We start from the raw sequence: 15,730 nt of genomic DNA, 5'->3' as shown, positions 1-15,730 counted from the left end.
TTCCCTTCCCCCTTTCCCCCCCCTCTTCCTCCCTTGCCCCCTTCCCCCTTCCCCTCCCTCCCCCCCCCCCCTTCCCTTCCCCTTCCCCCTCCCCCCCTCCTTCCCGTTCCCCCCTCCCTTCCTTCCCCCTTCCCTTCCCCCCCTTCCCCCCCCCCCCCCCTTCCCCTTCCTTCCCTTCCCCCTTCCCCTTCCCTTCCCCCTTCCCTTCCCCCTTCCCTTCCCTTCCCTTCCCTCCCCTCCCCTTCCCTCCCCTCCCCTCCCCTCCCCTCCCGTTTCCTTTCTCACCCTTTGATCCAGATGGGAGGAAGTACTCTAGAATGAAAATCAGCCACACATTTAATCTGGACTAAATAGTAAGAAGCAGTATCCTACAGGCTGAGAAGAATTCATCTTGATTAGCTCAAGAGGACAGAATATGTATATATGATACATATCAGTAAAGAGTAGTTCTGTGATGTGTATCAGACTGTTAGAGGTTAGAAGTTTGGAGGAGGAATAAGTATCTGTTTGCTAAGATTGGTTTGATGTAGATGGAAATAAGAGATAGGGAGTGAAGTTTATTTCCAGGATCTGATAAGAATTGGGAATTGAGAAGACTGGTATGGTTGAAATAGAGGAGAATAGAGAGTTTTGAAGAGAGAAGTTAGTCCAGATTCTGAGATCGTTAAAGATCGGGCCCAAGGGGTTTTAAGAAAGTCAAATCTGTCAGCACTGTGTAGAATAAACTTTTGAGGCAGGATATTAGGAGCCTTAGGGATCTGGGTTCGAGCCTGGGCTCTGCCAGTACTTGGTTATATGCCTTTTAGCAGACATTGTCACTTCTGAGCCTTATTCCTGTCCATAAAATGTTCAAGTTGAATTAAACAATCTGAGTCCTTGAATTCTGCATTTAGTGAGTCTAGGCATTGATTGAAGAAGGTTCTTGAAGAAATACACAATTTTTTTTTTTTTAAATAGGCTCCACACCCATCATGGGGCTCAGACTCACGACCCTGAGATCAAGAGTCGCATGCCCTATCAACTGAGCCATCCAGGTGCCCCAGAAATTACAAATTCTATTAGTACTTTTTTAGTTGTCTTTTTCTATCCTTTCATTGTCATTAATTCAGATTTTTCTCAGTGTTCACTCTGGCCAGGCAGTTACTCTCCCCCACTTTGAAAGAAGCATAGATGATAGAGAATCCGTCGTGATGTTGAATAGCAGCAACGGTGACAGTAAAATCTAGTTGACAGGGGCAGCCCGAGCAAGAGTCTAGCTAGCTGCTGCTCTTGGCATGTAGTGCTGGTGGCTGCAGGTGATAAGAGTCCAGTGTTGAGATGACCGCAGCACTCACTAGGTCAGTTTTGGCTCTTATCTTGGCTGTTTGCATCCCTTGCCCTTTTGTTTCCAAAGGTCGATCCTTGGGCCAAGTAATTCTGTAGACCACCCTAAATCTTACCATTTAAATCTGTTTTCTCCTTAAATCAGTCCACTGGATTCTGTTGCTTGTGACTAAGAACATTGACTATTCCATTGCTTGCTGAAATACAGTTTTTTTCCTGTATATGTACTAGCGTTTTGCTGAGATAAACATAATTTTGAGTTTTCTTAGCTCTTCAGTTCATGAAAATTTACTAAGCAAATTGGTATTCATTACCATTTTAGGTGTGTTATGATTTGGGTGCAGCATACTTCCAGCAAGGCTCTACAAATGCAGCTGTTTATGAAAATGCCAGAGAAAAATTTTTTAGAACCAAAGAACTAATTACAGAGGTAAATACAGTGATAACAGGCACATAATATTTAGTTCTTAAAGAGTCTATATATGTTTTTGGGTTTAATTTTTCTGATGATTAAGAAAACAAATGTTCATTGTGGTACATTTGGCAAGTTTTAGAAAGTACTAAAAGCATTTTGAAAATCTGTATTACTACTGCCTAGTAATTACCCCTTTTGCCATTTTAGCTTATTTTCTTCCAGGTTTCAGTCTTTGTTTTTCTACAGTTAAGGTTATATTAACTATATATACTATATTGTTATCATGCTTAAATCTTTGAATAGACATTTAAAGATCTTCATGTAGATGTGCTGTGATTTACTTCATTTCTCTAATGTTTGGGCATTTATGTTTACTGTTTTTATTTATCATAAAGCTAAAATATTTCTGTCTCCAAGCGTAAGACTTTTTTTGGTTTTTAGATGCTTTCAAGTTAAATTCCTACAAGTAGAATCATCATGTCAGTAAATTGTAATGTCAGTAATCATCATGTCAGTAATTTTGTAAAGGCTGTGAAACATAAAACCAAATTGCTTTCCAGGTACATTTCTCTCGGTACTCCGGTACTCCGATCAGCAGTGAGGGTTTTTTTGTTTTTGTTTTTTTCCTCCAGTTGCTAATTTGGTGGGTGAAATACGCGAACTTTAACACATTTACATTTCCTTAATTCCCGGTAAAGGTGAACTTTTCATATGTTTATCACTTGCATTTTTCTTCTTATGATTCTGACAACTGAATTTTAAAATATGTAACTAGGTTTTTGTTTGGTGCCTAGAAAAATTCCCACTTCAGTCTCTCCTCTTCAGAAAAATTGATTAAATGCTCAAGAGATTTGCTTTAAATCTATTCTAGATCTTTTGGGAATCCACATTTTACTTTGCCCAGGCAGCTCATCCGATTTGCTCTGTTCTTACATATTTTTAAATGTTTTAAGCTTGTTTTAAACAGTGTTCACTCTTTTTTAACGTCTAAATTGTTATACATACTTTGATGATGATGTTTACCTTTTGTATGTTGGCCTGAAGTCTGCAGACTTTTTGGTAAAGGACCAAATAGTAGATATTTTAGGCTTTGTGGGCTATATGCAGTTTATGTTGCATATTCTCATTTGTTACTGTGTTTTTTCCCCTTTACAACCTTAAGTATGATTCTCAGCTCAAAGGCTGTATAAAAATAGGCCACAGGCCAAATGCCTGTGAACAATAGTTTGCTGACCCTTGCTCTAAACTTTCAACTTTTTCATTTTTTATGGTACTTCCAGCCCTGAATTTTCCATTACATTTTATTGTACTGTTAAAATGCATTGAATGGGTACTATACTATTGTTTTCTGTTACATTGGTGGATAATGATGTATACCTCTTACTTTACAGATAGGTTCATTATCTCTTCATTGTACCATAGATGAGAAGCGGTTAGCGGGCTATTGTCAAGCGTGTGATGTTCTTGTACCTTCTTCTGATAGTACATCTCAACAGTTGACACCATATAGTCAAGTCCATATTTGTTTGAGATCTGGCAACTATCAGGTAAGATATCTGATGGGGAAGTAATAGGGTGATTGGAAAGCTTTGGAAGCCAGACAGAACTCATTTTAAATTCTGGCATCGCCATTTACCAGTTGTGTGATTTGGGGCATGTAAAACTGTCAGATTGGCCTATAACATGGTAATAATTACCCCATTTCATAGGTCTTAGGAGAATCAAGTGACAAGTTATAAAGTCTAAGCAGTGCACTGTAGAGATGTTGAGTCATTATTGATAATTTTTCTTGAAGGTATAGAATTTGCCTGTGTTAAGTAAATTCTTCAAGAAACTGTAAGCAGGACTTTTAACTTTTAAAATTACAGGTAAAGAATTGTTAGTTTTATGGAGCCTTAAGTCTGGTGTCTGACTTGAAAGTGTGGCTTTTGTAGCCCAGCCTTATTAGCCACTGTAAGACTGGGGGTAAAAATGAGCAAAGTGGTATTTGTAGGTTTGGATGGTCTATTCTAGAGACCGCTTTACCAGTGAGCCTGGTTATCGTCTCGATTTTTACCCATGGAAAACACTTAAATTAATCTGTGTATGTTCATTGCCTTCTGTGGATATATATTTTTAGGTTTGTAATGAAAATTACTGGGAATTCGAAATTGTACTTTTGAGGGTTACCTGGGTGGCTCAGTGAGTTAAGTGTTTGACTTCAGCTCAGGTCATGATCTCATGGTTCATGAGTTTGAGCCTCATGTCAGGCTCTGTGCTGATAGCTCAGAGCCTGGAGCCTGCTTCAGATTCTATGTTTGTCTGTCTGTCTGTCTGTCTGTCTGTCTCTCTCTCTCTCTCTCTGCCCCTCCCTTGCCCACACTCTGTCTCTCTGTCTGTCTCTCAAAAATATATAAATATTAAAAAAATGTTTTTAATTTTTTTAAATGTTAAAAAAAATTTTGTACTTTTGAAACCTTTATCAGAAAGCCTTCATGCTAGAAAATGAATAGTGCCTTCATGTTACTTCACTCAAAGTAGGAGTCATGAAATGACAAAGCTACAGCCTTTCTTTATTTCTAAGAAAAAAAAATTTTTTTTTAATTTTTAAATATTTATTTATTTTTGAGAGAGAGAGTGAGTGGGGTAGGGGCAGAGAGAGAGGAAGACCCAGAATCCAAAGCAGGCTCCAGGCCCTGAGCTGTCAGCACAGAACCTGATGGGGGTCTTGAACTCCCGAACCATGAGATCATGACCTGAGCTGAAGTTGGATGCTTAACCGACTGAGCCACCCAGGCGCCCCTTGAATTTCCTCTTATCGATTGATTCTTCACCTCTCGTTTTTGGTCTGTGGTCTTCAATTTAAAAAGGCAGGGTTGGGGGGCAGGTGAGATTTTTACCCTCAATCTTCATTTTAATATTTTAGAAAAGAGTTTTGTAGTAAGTTATTTTCATGATTTTCTTCAATATATATTTTCCATTGTAGAACGACTTTTTTTTCTTTTTGGGAAGACTTTTAAAGTAAACAAGCTTCGCCATGATTTTTGAATTGGATACAATTTTATGTTTTGTGTTCTAGGATGTAGTAAAGATTTTTATTGAAGATAACTTAACCTTCAGTTTACCTGTCCAGTTCCGGCAGTCAGTACTAAGGGAACTCTTTCAGAAAGCTCAACAGGGGTAAGTAAGTAAATTGAAGAACTACCTTCTTATTTTTGAATAAAAGAGCAAATGCATTTTGGGTGTATAACAATAGACCTCCAAATCACCTGTAAATCTGTGACAGTACTTTCATCTTTGTTAGTATATGGGAAATTAACATAGCCAGAAGAGCCACTTTAATGTTCATCTGATCCTTAGTAAAAGCATTTGGGGGACAGAAATTAGTGGAATTTGATTCTATTACCTAATCTGTAGTTTAATTGTCCCTTGACAGATGAAAAATTTTCCTTTTCTGCGCTACCCTCCCACCCCATGTGTGCCTGAATAACCTAAACTTTTACCTCTCAAGAATAAATAACTCATTCTAGTGAGTGATTTTGGTTTTGTGAAATGTACCTTACTTTTTTTTTTTATTAAAGAGAATGTATTAGTAGATCTACTTTTGTATTCTACAGAAATGAAGCTCTAGATGAAATCTGTTTTAAAGTCTGTGCCTGTAACACAGTCCGTGATATATTGGAAGGTAGAACGATTAGTGTTCAATTTAACCAGCTATTTCTTAGACCTAATAAAGAGAAAATAGACTTTCTTCTTGAGGTAAGACATTTTTTCCCTTTTTGATTTGTAATTTTGCTGTCAGCTTACCAGTGACCTCTTAGTTGCCAAATCTAGTGCCCTCTTTTCTGTCTTCATCTGACTTGCTAATAGTTGATACTGCTTACAGACTCTCCAACCTTCTCTTCTGCCAGAGCTCTTTGCTCGTTCTCTGTTACTGCATTTTCCTTCGTCCTTCATCAAGACCTCTTTTGCTCTCCCTTTAGTGTTTCTGTTTACAGTAGTTCTGTTTTTGGTGCACTCATCTTCTCATATCATTTTTTATTCTCATTTAAAGCTTCAGTCATCAGGGGCGCCTGGGTGGCTCAGTCGGTTGGGCACCCGACTTCGGCTCCGGTCATGATCTCACAGCTCATGAGTTCGAGCCTCGCATTGGGCTCTGTGCTGACAGCTGGGAGCTCGGAGCCTGGAGCCTGCTTCGGATTCTGTCTCCCTCTTTCTCTGCCCCTCCCCTACTCGCATTCTGTCTCAGTCTCTCTCAGAAATAAATAAACATTAAAGCTTCAGTCATCTGTTTATTGAACATTCCCAAATTATAATTCTGACCTCTCCTGTGAGCTCCAGAATCTGTGTTTCTGTTGGGTTTTTTGATGTCTGTCTTTAACTGTTTTAATAAAAAGATACTGAGAGAAATACATAAGCATGGTTAATATCACTTAGTTTCAAAAATACTATATTGTCAACATTCTAGAAGTCCTTTTTTTTTTTTTTTTTTTTTTTTTGGATTTTATTTTTAAATAATCACTATACCCAATGTGGGGGCTCGAACTTACATCCCTGAGACTAAGAGTCACATGTTCCACTGACTGAGCCAGCCAGGAAACCCTCTAGAAGTCCTTTTTTTTTTTAATGCTCTTTACTAAACCCTCTCCATCTCTGCTTGAGAAAATCACTGTCCTGCCTTTTGTGATCATTTCCTTGTTTTTCTTTGTACTTGTATCACCTTTGCATCCTTAAGGAATATTCTTTGTTTTGAACTTGATATAAAAGCATATAAAATACTTTTTTAATTTTCCTTCACTAAACAGGTTTATGAGCTTTTTTTCCAAGTTGTATGCATTTATAGTTTGATTTTTTTTCATTGTTGTGTTACAACATGACTATTGTGCAATTCATCCGTTCTTATGACATTTATGTTGTTTACATAATGTAAATGGCTATTTTGCTGCTTGGAACATTATGTATATCTTGGTGTACACATACCTCAGATGTCTACAGAAAATATATCTCTAACATTACTTTGTAATATCAGTGTTTTTGTCGCCAGCATGCATTGGTCACCATCCTTGTCAACACTTGGTATTGTCAAATTTACCTATGAGGTCATTAAGATTTCAAATTCCATTTCTCTTATTACTAAGGAACTTAGCAGCATTTCTTTTACTTTTTGCTCATAATGAATTTTGTCTTTTGAGGAACCTGTTCCAAGTGAAATGCCTCGTTTTTTCTTTTGGATTGTCTGTTTTTGTCTTTTTTTGGTACAAGTTCTTCATGTATTTTGTCCTTTACTGATTTTAAGTACTGCAGGTATCTTCTCTGAGTTTGACTTCTCTTTTAACTTTCTTTATATTGCTTTAAAAGCTCTTAATTTTAGTATAATAAAATTTATCAGTCTTTCCCATAAAGGAAAAGATTAGTGAACTCTCTCTTGTTTAAGGAAGCTTCCTATCCTGTGGTCATGAAGATAGTGTTATATCTTCTAAAAGCTTTGTAGCTTAGCCTTCCTTTCACATTTAGGTCTTTAATCCACTTATAGTTGGTTTTTGTGTATCATGTGAAGTAGATGGTCTGGTGTCATTTTGTTCTCCTATGACTGTCCATTTCTTCCAGCGCCAGTTTTTTTTGTTTTGTTTTGTTTTTTTAAAGTTTATTTTTAAGAGAGAGTACGCACGTACATGGGTGAGGGGCAGAGAGGGAGAGAATCCCAAGCAGGCTTCGCACAGTCATCACACAGCCCGATGCAGACTTGATCTTGTGAACCTGAGCCAAAATCAAGAGTCGGACGCGTAAGCAACTGAGCCACCCAGGGGCCCGTCCAGTACCACTATTTTGGAAGGCTTTTTTTTCCCTACTGATCTGCAGTGCTTTACCTCTATGGAATGCCAGGTGTCCATGCATGTGTGGGCCTGTTACTGGGATCTATTCTGTACCACTTTTCTGTTTGTTCACAGGTCAGCATCCCTGTCATGATAACATTTAAACATAAGCCTTGTTTTTCAAAGTTGTATTGGTTTATGCTTATCCTTTGCATTTTCTTTGCATAGACTCAAATTGTCAAATTCCACGAATAAGCCTGTTGGATTTTTGTTTGAAGCTATGTAATGTTTAAAAACCAGTTTGAGAAAAGTTAATATCTTCATAGTATTGAGAATTCTGTGAACTGATACAGTTCTTCATTTATTTAGACATTGCTTGATGTCCTTCAGAGCTTTAGAATTTTTTCCATAGAAGTCTTTTTTGGTTTATGAACTTGAAAATGAAAGTAGTTTATGCATTGGCATAGAGGTAGAATTGAACTTTGTGTAATGATTTTGTTTCCAACTACTGTGCTAAACTTTTTTTTCTTTTTTAAGTTTATTTTTGAGAGAGCGAGTGAGAGCACAAGCAAGGGAGGGGCAGAGAGGTAGTATATTTTTCCTGATTAGTTTTAAGAGGTTTTATAAGAATTTGTCCACTTAAGGCAAACTATAAGAGTCTCTTAAATACAGAGAACAAACTGAGGGTTGATGCGGGGGATAGGGGAGAGAGGAAAATGGGTGCTGGGCAGTGAGGAGAACCCTTGTTGGGATGAGCAAGTGCCAGTGGGTGTTGTAAGTGATGAACTACAGGAATCTACCCCAAAAACCAAGAGCACATGTTACACACTGTATGTTAGCCGTTTGACAATAAATTAAATTGAAAAGTAATAAAATCAGAAGAAATGAAAAAAATAACTGATTAAAAAAAAAGAATTTGCACACTTAATCTAAATATTTAAGTTTATTAAGTTTTTTTTAATGTTTACAGCATTCATAAAGATGTCTCCTATTTCATGTTCTAAGAATTGAGCTTAATTAACATTTGTTCTATCATTTATTAAAAGTAACACCTATTCCCTTTGTTTCATGACATGTTTACAGTGCATCACTGTGTATGAATAAGTTGTTACGAAAGCATATTTGAGTATTACTTATTAATATTATTACTTATTAATATTACGATCATTAATATTAATTTATAGTGTGGAGCACAGTTATTACAGTGTAAATATTTTATACATCAAGATGCTCAGATGTGATATATGCTATTAGGGTAACCTGTTCATTTGAACATAGTACTTTTACAATACTCTTTCTGAGTATGGTACTTTAAAAATTACTATTTTTTTTTCCTTTTAATAACAGTTTCATTGAGGTATAGTTCACATATCATACTGTTTACCCATTTAAAGTGTACAATCCAGGGTGCCTAGGTGGTTCAGTCAGTTGAATTTCCAATTTTGTCTCAGCTCATAATCTCGTGGTTCGTGAGTTTGAGCCTTGCATTGGGCTCTGTGCTGATGGCTCAGAACCTGGAGCCTGCTTCAGATTCTGTGTCTCCCTTGGTCTCTGCCTTTCTCCCGTGTTCGTTTGTTCTCTCTCTCTCTCTCACATAAACATTAAAAAAATTGTTTTTAATTAAAAAAAATAAAGTGTACAATCCAGTGATGTTTTAATGTGTGCCTTGATTTGTACAGCCACCACCTCAGTCAGTTTTAGAACATTTTCATCCTCCCTCTTCTACCCCACAACAAAATCTCTTACCTGTTAGCAGTCGTCCCTCATTTTCTCCTAGTCCCTTAACCTCAGGCATCTACGGATCCACTTTTGTGTCTCTAGATTTGCCCGTTGCCTATGCTGGGCATTTCATATAAACAAAAATATAGGTGGTGTTTTGTTTTTGTTTTTTTTTTTTTTTTGCTGGCTCTTTACTAAATGTTTTCAAGGTTCATCCATGTTATAGCATGTATTAGTGCTTCATTTTTTATGACTGAATAATACTCCATTAAGTGGATATACTATTCATTGTTCATTTTGTGTATCCATCAGTTGATGGGCTTTAGGGTTATTTCCACTTCTTGACTATTACGAATAATGCTGCTGTGAACATTCTAGGATTTATTTTTTTATGTTAACATGTTAGAGAATATTTGACAATTTCCTTAGGTTAGGGACTTTGATACTTACTGCTTTATTTTGGCTTCTTGTAAGTAATCTATGGGAGAAATCCTAATCTGATGAATAAACTCAGAATATTACAAGACTGTTATTTGTAAATAACTAATATTTCCATGACTAGTTTTTGTTATTCTTTTCATTTCACTGGTTATTTTAAAACCTTGGTTACTCTTAATTGTTGGGTCTATGTACATTAGCCATTATGTATCATTCAGTTCTCTAAGATGAATCTCCTCTTACTTTTCTGACTGGAGCTGCTGCAGAGTTCATCACCTCATATAACTGGTTAGTGTACTTTATACATTCTGGGAGAACTCTATACCAGGCTAGATAGCTGCTTCTTTATTTCATAGAAATGACTGCAGTTGTTGAAATGATCACATTCCACTCCCTTTCCCCATGATGATTCTTAATTCACAGTCTCATCTTTTAAAATACTGAACTAAATCTGTGATTGATAGGTGGCTGAAGAAGGAATATTTGGTTGTTTTTAAATCGAAGCTTTTCTAACTGTAGCGTGCATTTTTAAAAGTGCCAGTATTCAAATAAAAATTGCTCAAATTCCTAGGTGTGTTCAAGATCAATAAATTTAGAAAAAGCTTCAGATTCTTTGAAAGGAAACATGGCTGCTTTTCTAAAGTAAGTGCCCATTTCTCCTTAATTTGAATTTAGTCTTGTGAGAAAAATAACTTTTGTTACTTTTTGTGTTTGTCCTGCATGTCTTATAAATAGGCAGTCATTTGAGAGCCAGTTAAGTTCAGATTTGCATAGTGACACAAAATTTAGAATTCTGTTAGTTACTCTTTTTGTGTATCGTGACATGGACATCACAATTTTAGGACCAAAAAATTTTTAAATGTTTCAAATATTGTTACATAGTTTATGAAATGGTAGCTTGTTAAATGGCTTATTAATAAAGATTCGTTAATATGATTGTTTTTCCCAAACTTAACTATAAACTTTTTTTGTTTTACACTATTTTTACTGATCTAGGAATGTGTGTCTGGGGTTGGAAGATCTGCAGTATGTTTTCATGATTTCTTCACATGAGCTTTTCATTACATTGTTGAAAGATGAAGAACGAAAGCTACTTGTTGATCAGATGAGGAAGAGATCCCCTAGAGTAAATCTGTGCATTAAACCTGTAACTTCATTTTATGATATCCCAGGTTAGCTCTCTAGTCTGCTAGCAAAAATGTTGGCACATTTTGCACTTCTGTTATATTCGCCCCTCAGTGTATTTGAGGATGCCCTCTCATGTGTTTTAGTTTATATTTATGTCCATAATTAATTCGAAATTTACCAGTCTTCTGTAGTCCTACTTCTGTCTAGTAGTGAAGTGCTGGGATGCTGCTCAGTCTGTGTTTAATGGAGATTGAGGCCTAGATATACAAAACTTTTAGTTGGTGAAAATAGACCAAGGTTCTATTGCTGATACATTCTTGGAGGTAAAATGAGAGCTGGGAGGGGTGCCTGGGTGGCTCAGTTGGTTAAACATCTGACTTCGGCTCAGGTCATGATCTCGTGGTTTATGAGTTTGAGACCCTTGTCGGGCTCTGTGCTGACAGCTCAGCTTGGAGCCTGCTTCGGATTCTGTGTCTCCCTCTCTCTCTGCCCTTTCCCCCCCCTTCTCAAAAATAAACATTAAATTTTTTTCAAAAATTAAAAACAATTAAGAGCTGGGAGGGGAGTCCTGAGACTCAGGGAAAGTACAGGCTTTCATGGATTTGAGCCTGCATCACTGTGATCTGCTGGCTAAGCTTCCACTTGGACAACATTGCCATTTGTTACCTTGTTTTTTTTTTTTTTTTTTTTTTTTAAATTTTTTTTTTTTCAACGTTTATTTATTTTTGGGACAGAGAGAGACAGAGCATGAACGGGGGAGGGGCAGAGAGAGAGGGAGACACAGAATCGGAAACAGCCTCCAGGCTCTGAGCCATCAGCCCAGAGCCTGATGCGGGGCTCGAACTCACAGACCGCGAGATCGTGACCTGGCTGAAGTCGGACGCTTAACCGACTGCGCCACCCAGGCGCCCCGATTACCTTGTTTTTTTGATGATTTTTTTTTTTCCATTTTTGGTTTTATTTTACAAATACAAGTAGAAAACGTAGTGCTATTCATTAATAAGAAACACAAGCTTTAGAGCTTAATATAAATGAGACTGAATTCAGTCAGTTTAACAAAACAGAATTGTAGCTGCTGTGAACCTCGCTACATTTAAACTGGTTGACCAGTTGTAAAGGAAAATGACATTAGACCTAAAATGCTGGGGATGGATTAATGAAGACTATCTGAAAGTTGAGTTGTAATTAGGGATTTTAATGATCTTTTTGGTTTCTCTGGGAAGGCAGTCCCTCCTCTTCTTCTCCCTTTAAAAAACATTTTTAGTGTTTATTTTTAATTTTTTTTTAATGTTTATTTTTGAGGAGGGGGAGGGAGACAGAGTGCAAGTGGGGGAGAGCCAGAGAGAGGGAGGTACAGAATCCAAAGCAGGCTCCAGGCTCCGAGTTTTCAGCACCAGTGTGGGGCTTGAACCCACAAACCATGAGATTATGACCTAAGCCGAAGTCCGGCGCTTAACCGACTGAGCCAGCCAGGCGCCCTCCCCACCCATTTTAAAAAAAAATTTTTTTTTTTAACGTTTAGTTATTTTTTTTTTTTTAATTTTTTTTTTCAACGTTTATTTATTTTTGGGACAGAGAGAGACAGAGCATGAACGGGGGAGGGGCAGAGAGAGAGGGAGACACAGAATCGGAAACAGGCTCCAGGCTCTGAGCCATCAGCCCAGAGCCTGACGCGGGGCTCGAACTCCTGGACCGCGAGATTGTGACCTGGCTGAAGTCGGACGCTTAACCGACTGCGCCACCCAGGCGCCCCTAACGTTTAGTTATTTTTGAGAGCGAGCACGAGTGGGGGAGGGGCTGAGAGAATACTTATTAAAATGAAAATATGTTTATACATGCTTTTGTTAACACATTATGTTTGAAAGTAGGAGACTATCTACATAAGTGAATTTTTCCATGTAGCCCACCTAGTTCTTTCTATAGCCAGTTACTGATTTTATTTTTTTTAAGTTTATTTATTTATTTTTGAAAGAGTGTGAGTGAGCAGGGGAGGGGCAGAGGGAGGGAGGGAGGGAATCCCAAGCAGGCCCGCACTGTCAGCCTACAGCCCGATGCAAGGCTTGATTCCACAACCCTGGGATCATGGTCTGAGCTGAAATCAAGAATCAGACCCGTAACCAGCTGAGCCACCTAGGTGCCCCCCAGTTACTACTAATTTTTATCTTCGTTATCTTCGTTTATAGTGTCATCTTTATTAAATGCAGACCTAATACATATTGTTACATTTTTCTATGTGAGGATAAAATTAATATATAATTTATACTATATTGAATTCTCTATATTGAGTTCTCAAGATGAGAGTGGTATTTCACTTATAGATATAATACTTAAACACAATTTCAACAAATTATTCTTATATTTGTAGGATTCCTTTGAATTGTCATTATTGAAACAAATCTTTCTTTCTTAGCCTCAGCAAGTGTCAACATTGGCCAGTTGGAGCATCAGCTGATATTGTCAGTGGATCCTTGGAGGATTCGACAGATTTTAATTGAATTACATGGTATGACTTCAGAGCGCCAGTTCTGGACAGTGTCTAACAAGGTTAGAAACGCTTTGTCAACAGCAGATAAGAAAGTTACTCTTTTTTTCTGATGTAATTTAATAGAAGAGTTATTCCCTGAACTTCTTAAAAATAAAGACCCCTATTTGTCAACAATATTAGGACCTTTACATGACAATAATTACACTTTGAACATCCATTGTTGGATAAAATACAAAATGTCAAAAAGGATACTTTTAAATCCGTAACCTCTAAAAATAAGTTTATGTGATATTGTCGTGGCATCTCCATATATTTTAAATACAGCTGTAAGTGTATGTATAAGGTATATTTACGCAGTCTGTAGCTGCTACTTCCTATGTGTTTATAGAGTATTTTTGTTTTTATTAATGCCCTCTTGAAGTCTAAAGCCTAAAGGTTGGAACCGATTCATTAAAACTTTTTTATAGGGCATTTCTGGCTTTACCTGTTCATTTAAAAATTCCCAGCTAATGTATTTACTTGATTCTGAAGTTATGTATTTAAAACCTTTCCTGCATGCAAAGTGTGGATGAAGATAGCTTTTTGAATACCATTTCAGTGGAAAAGAGCTAAAGCTACAGGGAAAGAGTCCGTGTATGCAGGAGAGAAGTATGGCGATACTTCTAACTCACTGCGTACCGCTCTGCTGAAAATGTAGGAGAAAAGCAGCCGGGCATTCATGTATATTTTATGGGATTTGAACACAAAAGTGCAGTGAAATGAAAAATTGCTCTGAACGTTAGTGTTGGGCATCATTAGTGTTGACATTATTGTTAGTGCTCATTTTATAGATGAAGTAGAATAGCATAGAGGGAGTTCTGATCTGAATGCCTGAGTTTGAATCCCAGCCTCTATACTTATTAGCTGTATAATCAATCTTGTGCAAGTTAATTTGACATCTGTGTGCTTCACTTTTCTTATCTGTAAAATGAGGTTAATAGTACCTACTTCATAGTGTTGTGGTGAGGATCACATAAGTTAATATATAGTCCTCGTGCTTTTTTTCCTTCTTTTTTCCTGTGGACTATCCTTTAGAAAGTTCCAACCCATTTAATTTATTACTGGCTTATAGTGAATATGTCTGTTTTGATTAACATTTCATTATAGCTGTCATTTTCCTTTTTCTATGGAAGTGATCTTTGCATGATTATTATTATTTTTTTTAATTTTTTTCTTAATGTTTATTTATTTTTGAGAGAGACAGAGACAGAATGTGAGTGGGTTAGGAGCAGAGAGAGAGGGAGACACAGAAGCAGAAGCAGGCTCCAGGCTCTTGAGCTGTCAGCACAGAGCCCGACGCGGGGCTCGAACTCACGAGCCATGAGATCATGACCTGAGCCGAAGTCGGATGCTCAACCGACTGAGCCACCCAGGCGCCCCTTTGCATGATTATTTTAATTTTTTTTTTTTTTTCAACGTTTATTTATTTTTGGGACAGAGAGAGACAGAGCATGAACGGGGGAGGGGCAGAGAGAGAGGGAGACACAGAATCGGAAATAGGCTCCAGGCTCCGAGCCATCAGCCCAGAGCCTGACGCGGGGCTCGAACTCACGGACCGCGAGATCGTGACCTGGCTGAAGTCGGACGCTTAACCGACTGCGCCACCCAGGCGCCCCTGCATGATTATTTTAAATGTGATTGAAGATTATTGAAAGATTCTTCTCTAGATTTGGCTTTCTGTGTGTGTATTGTGTGCATGTGTATTTATATATTTTTATTTCTTCTAGTGGGAAGTACCTTCTGTTTATAGTGGGGTCATCCTGGGAATTAAAGACAATTTAACAAGAGATTTGGTTTACATTCTGTTGGCCAAAGGTTTACACTGCAGTACTGTTAAGGTGAGTAAAAGCATATATCAATTACTGGTTAAAATATGCTTTATCAATTTTATCGTGAAACCCAGGAATCAGAATCTCCTGTATTTTCCTTGATCTTAAAAATACAGCCCTAGGCCTAAAGGGTCTTTCTCCCCGCTCTTAAAGGATATTTTAAAAGGTGTTTTGGTTCTTTTTCCTCTACCCTTACAACTGTACCAAAGTGGTCTTGGATATACAGATACTGCTCCATTCCTTGAGACCATGAAAAATTATTTAGTGTATCTTTTAGGATTAACTTAGTAAAATTGTGTTCCAGGCTGTAAGAACAAAACAAAATCCCTGGAGATTACTTTTGTAGTTTATTTTACACAAGGAGTTTGTAACCTGTTTGGGAAGTTGAGACCTAAGTGAAATGTTAAATGATATAAGATGGTAAAATTGCACGAGTAATAGTATAGTAAATTCTATAGGCAGGTTAATAGCATTTCCAAATTTAGTTCCAGCAGAAATCCTGCACTAAAGCCCGAAGCATGAATAAGTTAGCGAGGTAAAGGGGGGATGGCACCATGTGGAA

The 15,730-nt window shown here is 37.5% G+C and overlaps 1 protein-coding gene across 4 annotated transcripts in view; it reads left to right on the top strand.

Annotated features, from left to right (window-relative positions):
• Nucleotides 1-15,730, top strand: part of INTS8 (integrator complex subunit 8) — a 54,884-nt gene that overhangs the window by 10,340 nt on the left and 28,814 nt on the right. For 3 of the 4 annotated variants that reach the window (XM_030303715.1, XM_030303717.1, XM_030303714.1), the window contains 8 exons: nucleotides 1,646-1,753; nucleotides 3,130-3,285; nucleotides 4,797-4,897; nucleotides 5,335-5,476; nucleotides 10,259-10,329; nucleotides 10,684-10,859; nucleotides 13,226-13,359; nucleotides 15,067-15,177. In XM_030303715.1, coding sequence (XP_030159575.1) covers nucleotides 1,646-1,753; nucleotides 3,130-3,285; nucleotides 4,797-4,897; nucleotides 5,335-5,476; nucleotides 10,259-10,329; nucleotides 10,684-10,859; nucleotides 13,226-13,359; nucleotides 15,067-15,177 — 999 coding nt within the window. The remainder of the gene's footprint in view (nucleotides 1-1,645; nucleotides 1,754-3,129; nucleotides 3,286-4,796; nucleotides 4,898-5,334; nucleotides 5,477-10,258; nucleotides 10,330-10,683; nucleotides 10,860-13,225; nucleotides 13,360-15,066; nucleotides 15,178-15,730) is intronic. The other variant, XM_030303716.1, reaches the window with a different exon arrangement.

Source organism: Lynx canadensis, chromosome F2, assembly GCF_007474595.2.
Source record: "Lynx canadensis isolate LIC74 chromosome F2, mLynCan4.pri.v2, whole genome shotgun sequence".
NCBI classification, from domain to species: Eukaryota; Metazoa; Chordata; class Mammalia; order Carnivora; family Felidae; genus Lynx; species Lynx canadensis.
The sequence above is the reverse complement of the archived record's forward strand: the minus strand, read 5'-3'. Positions and strand labels throughout refer to the sequence as shown.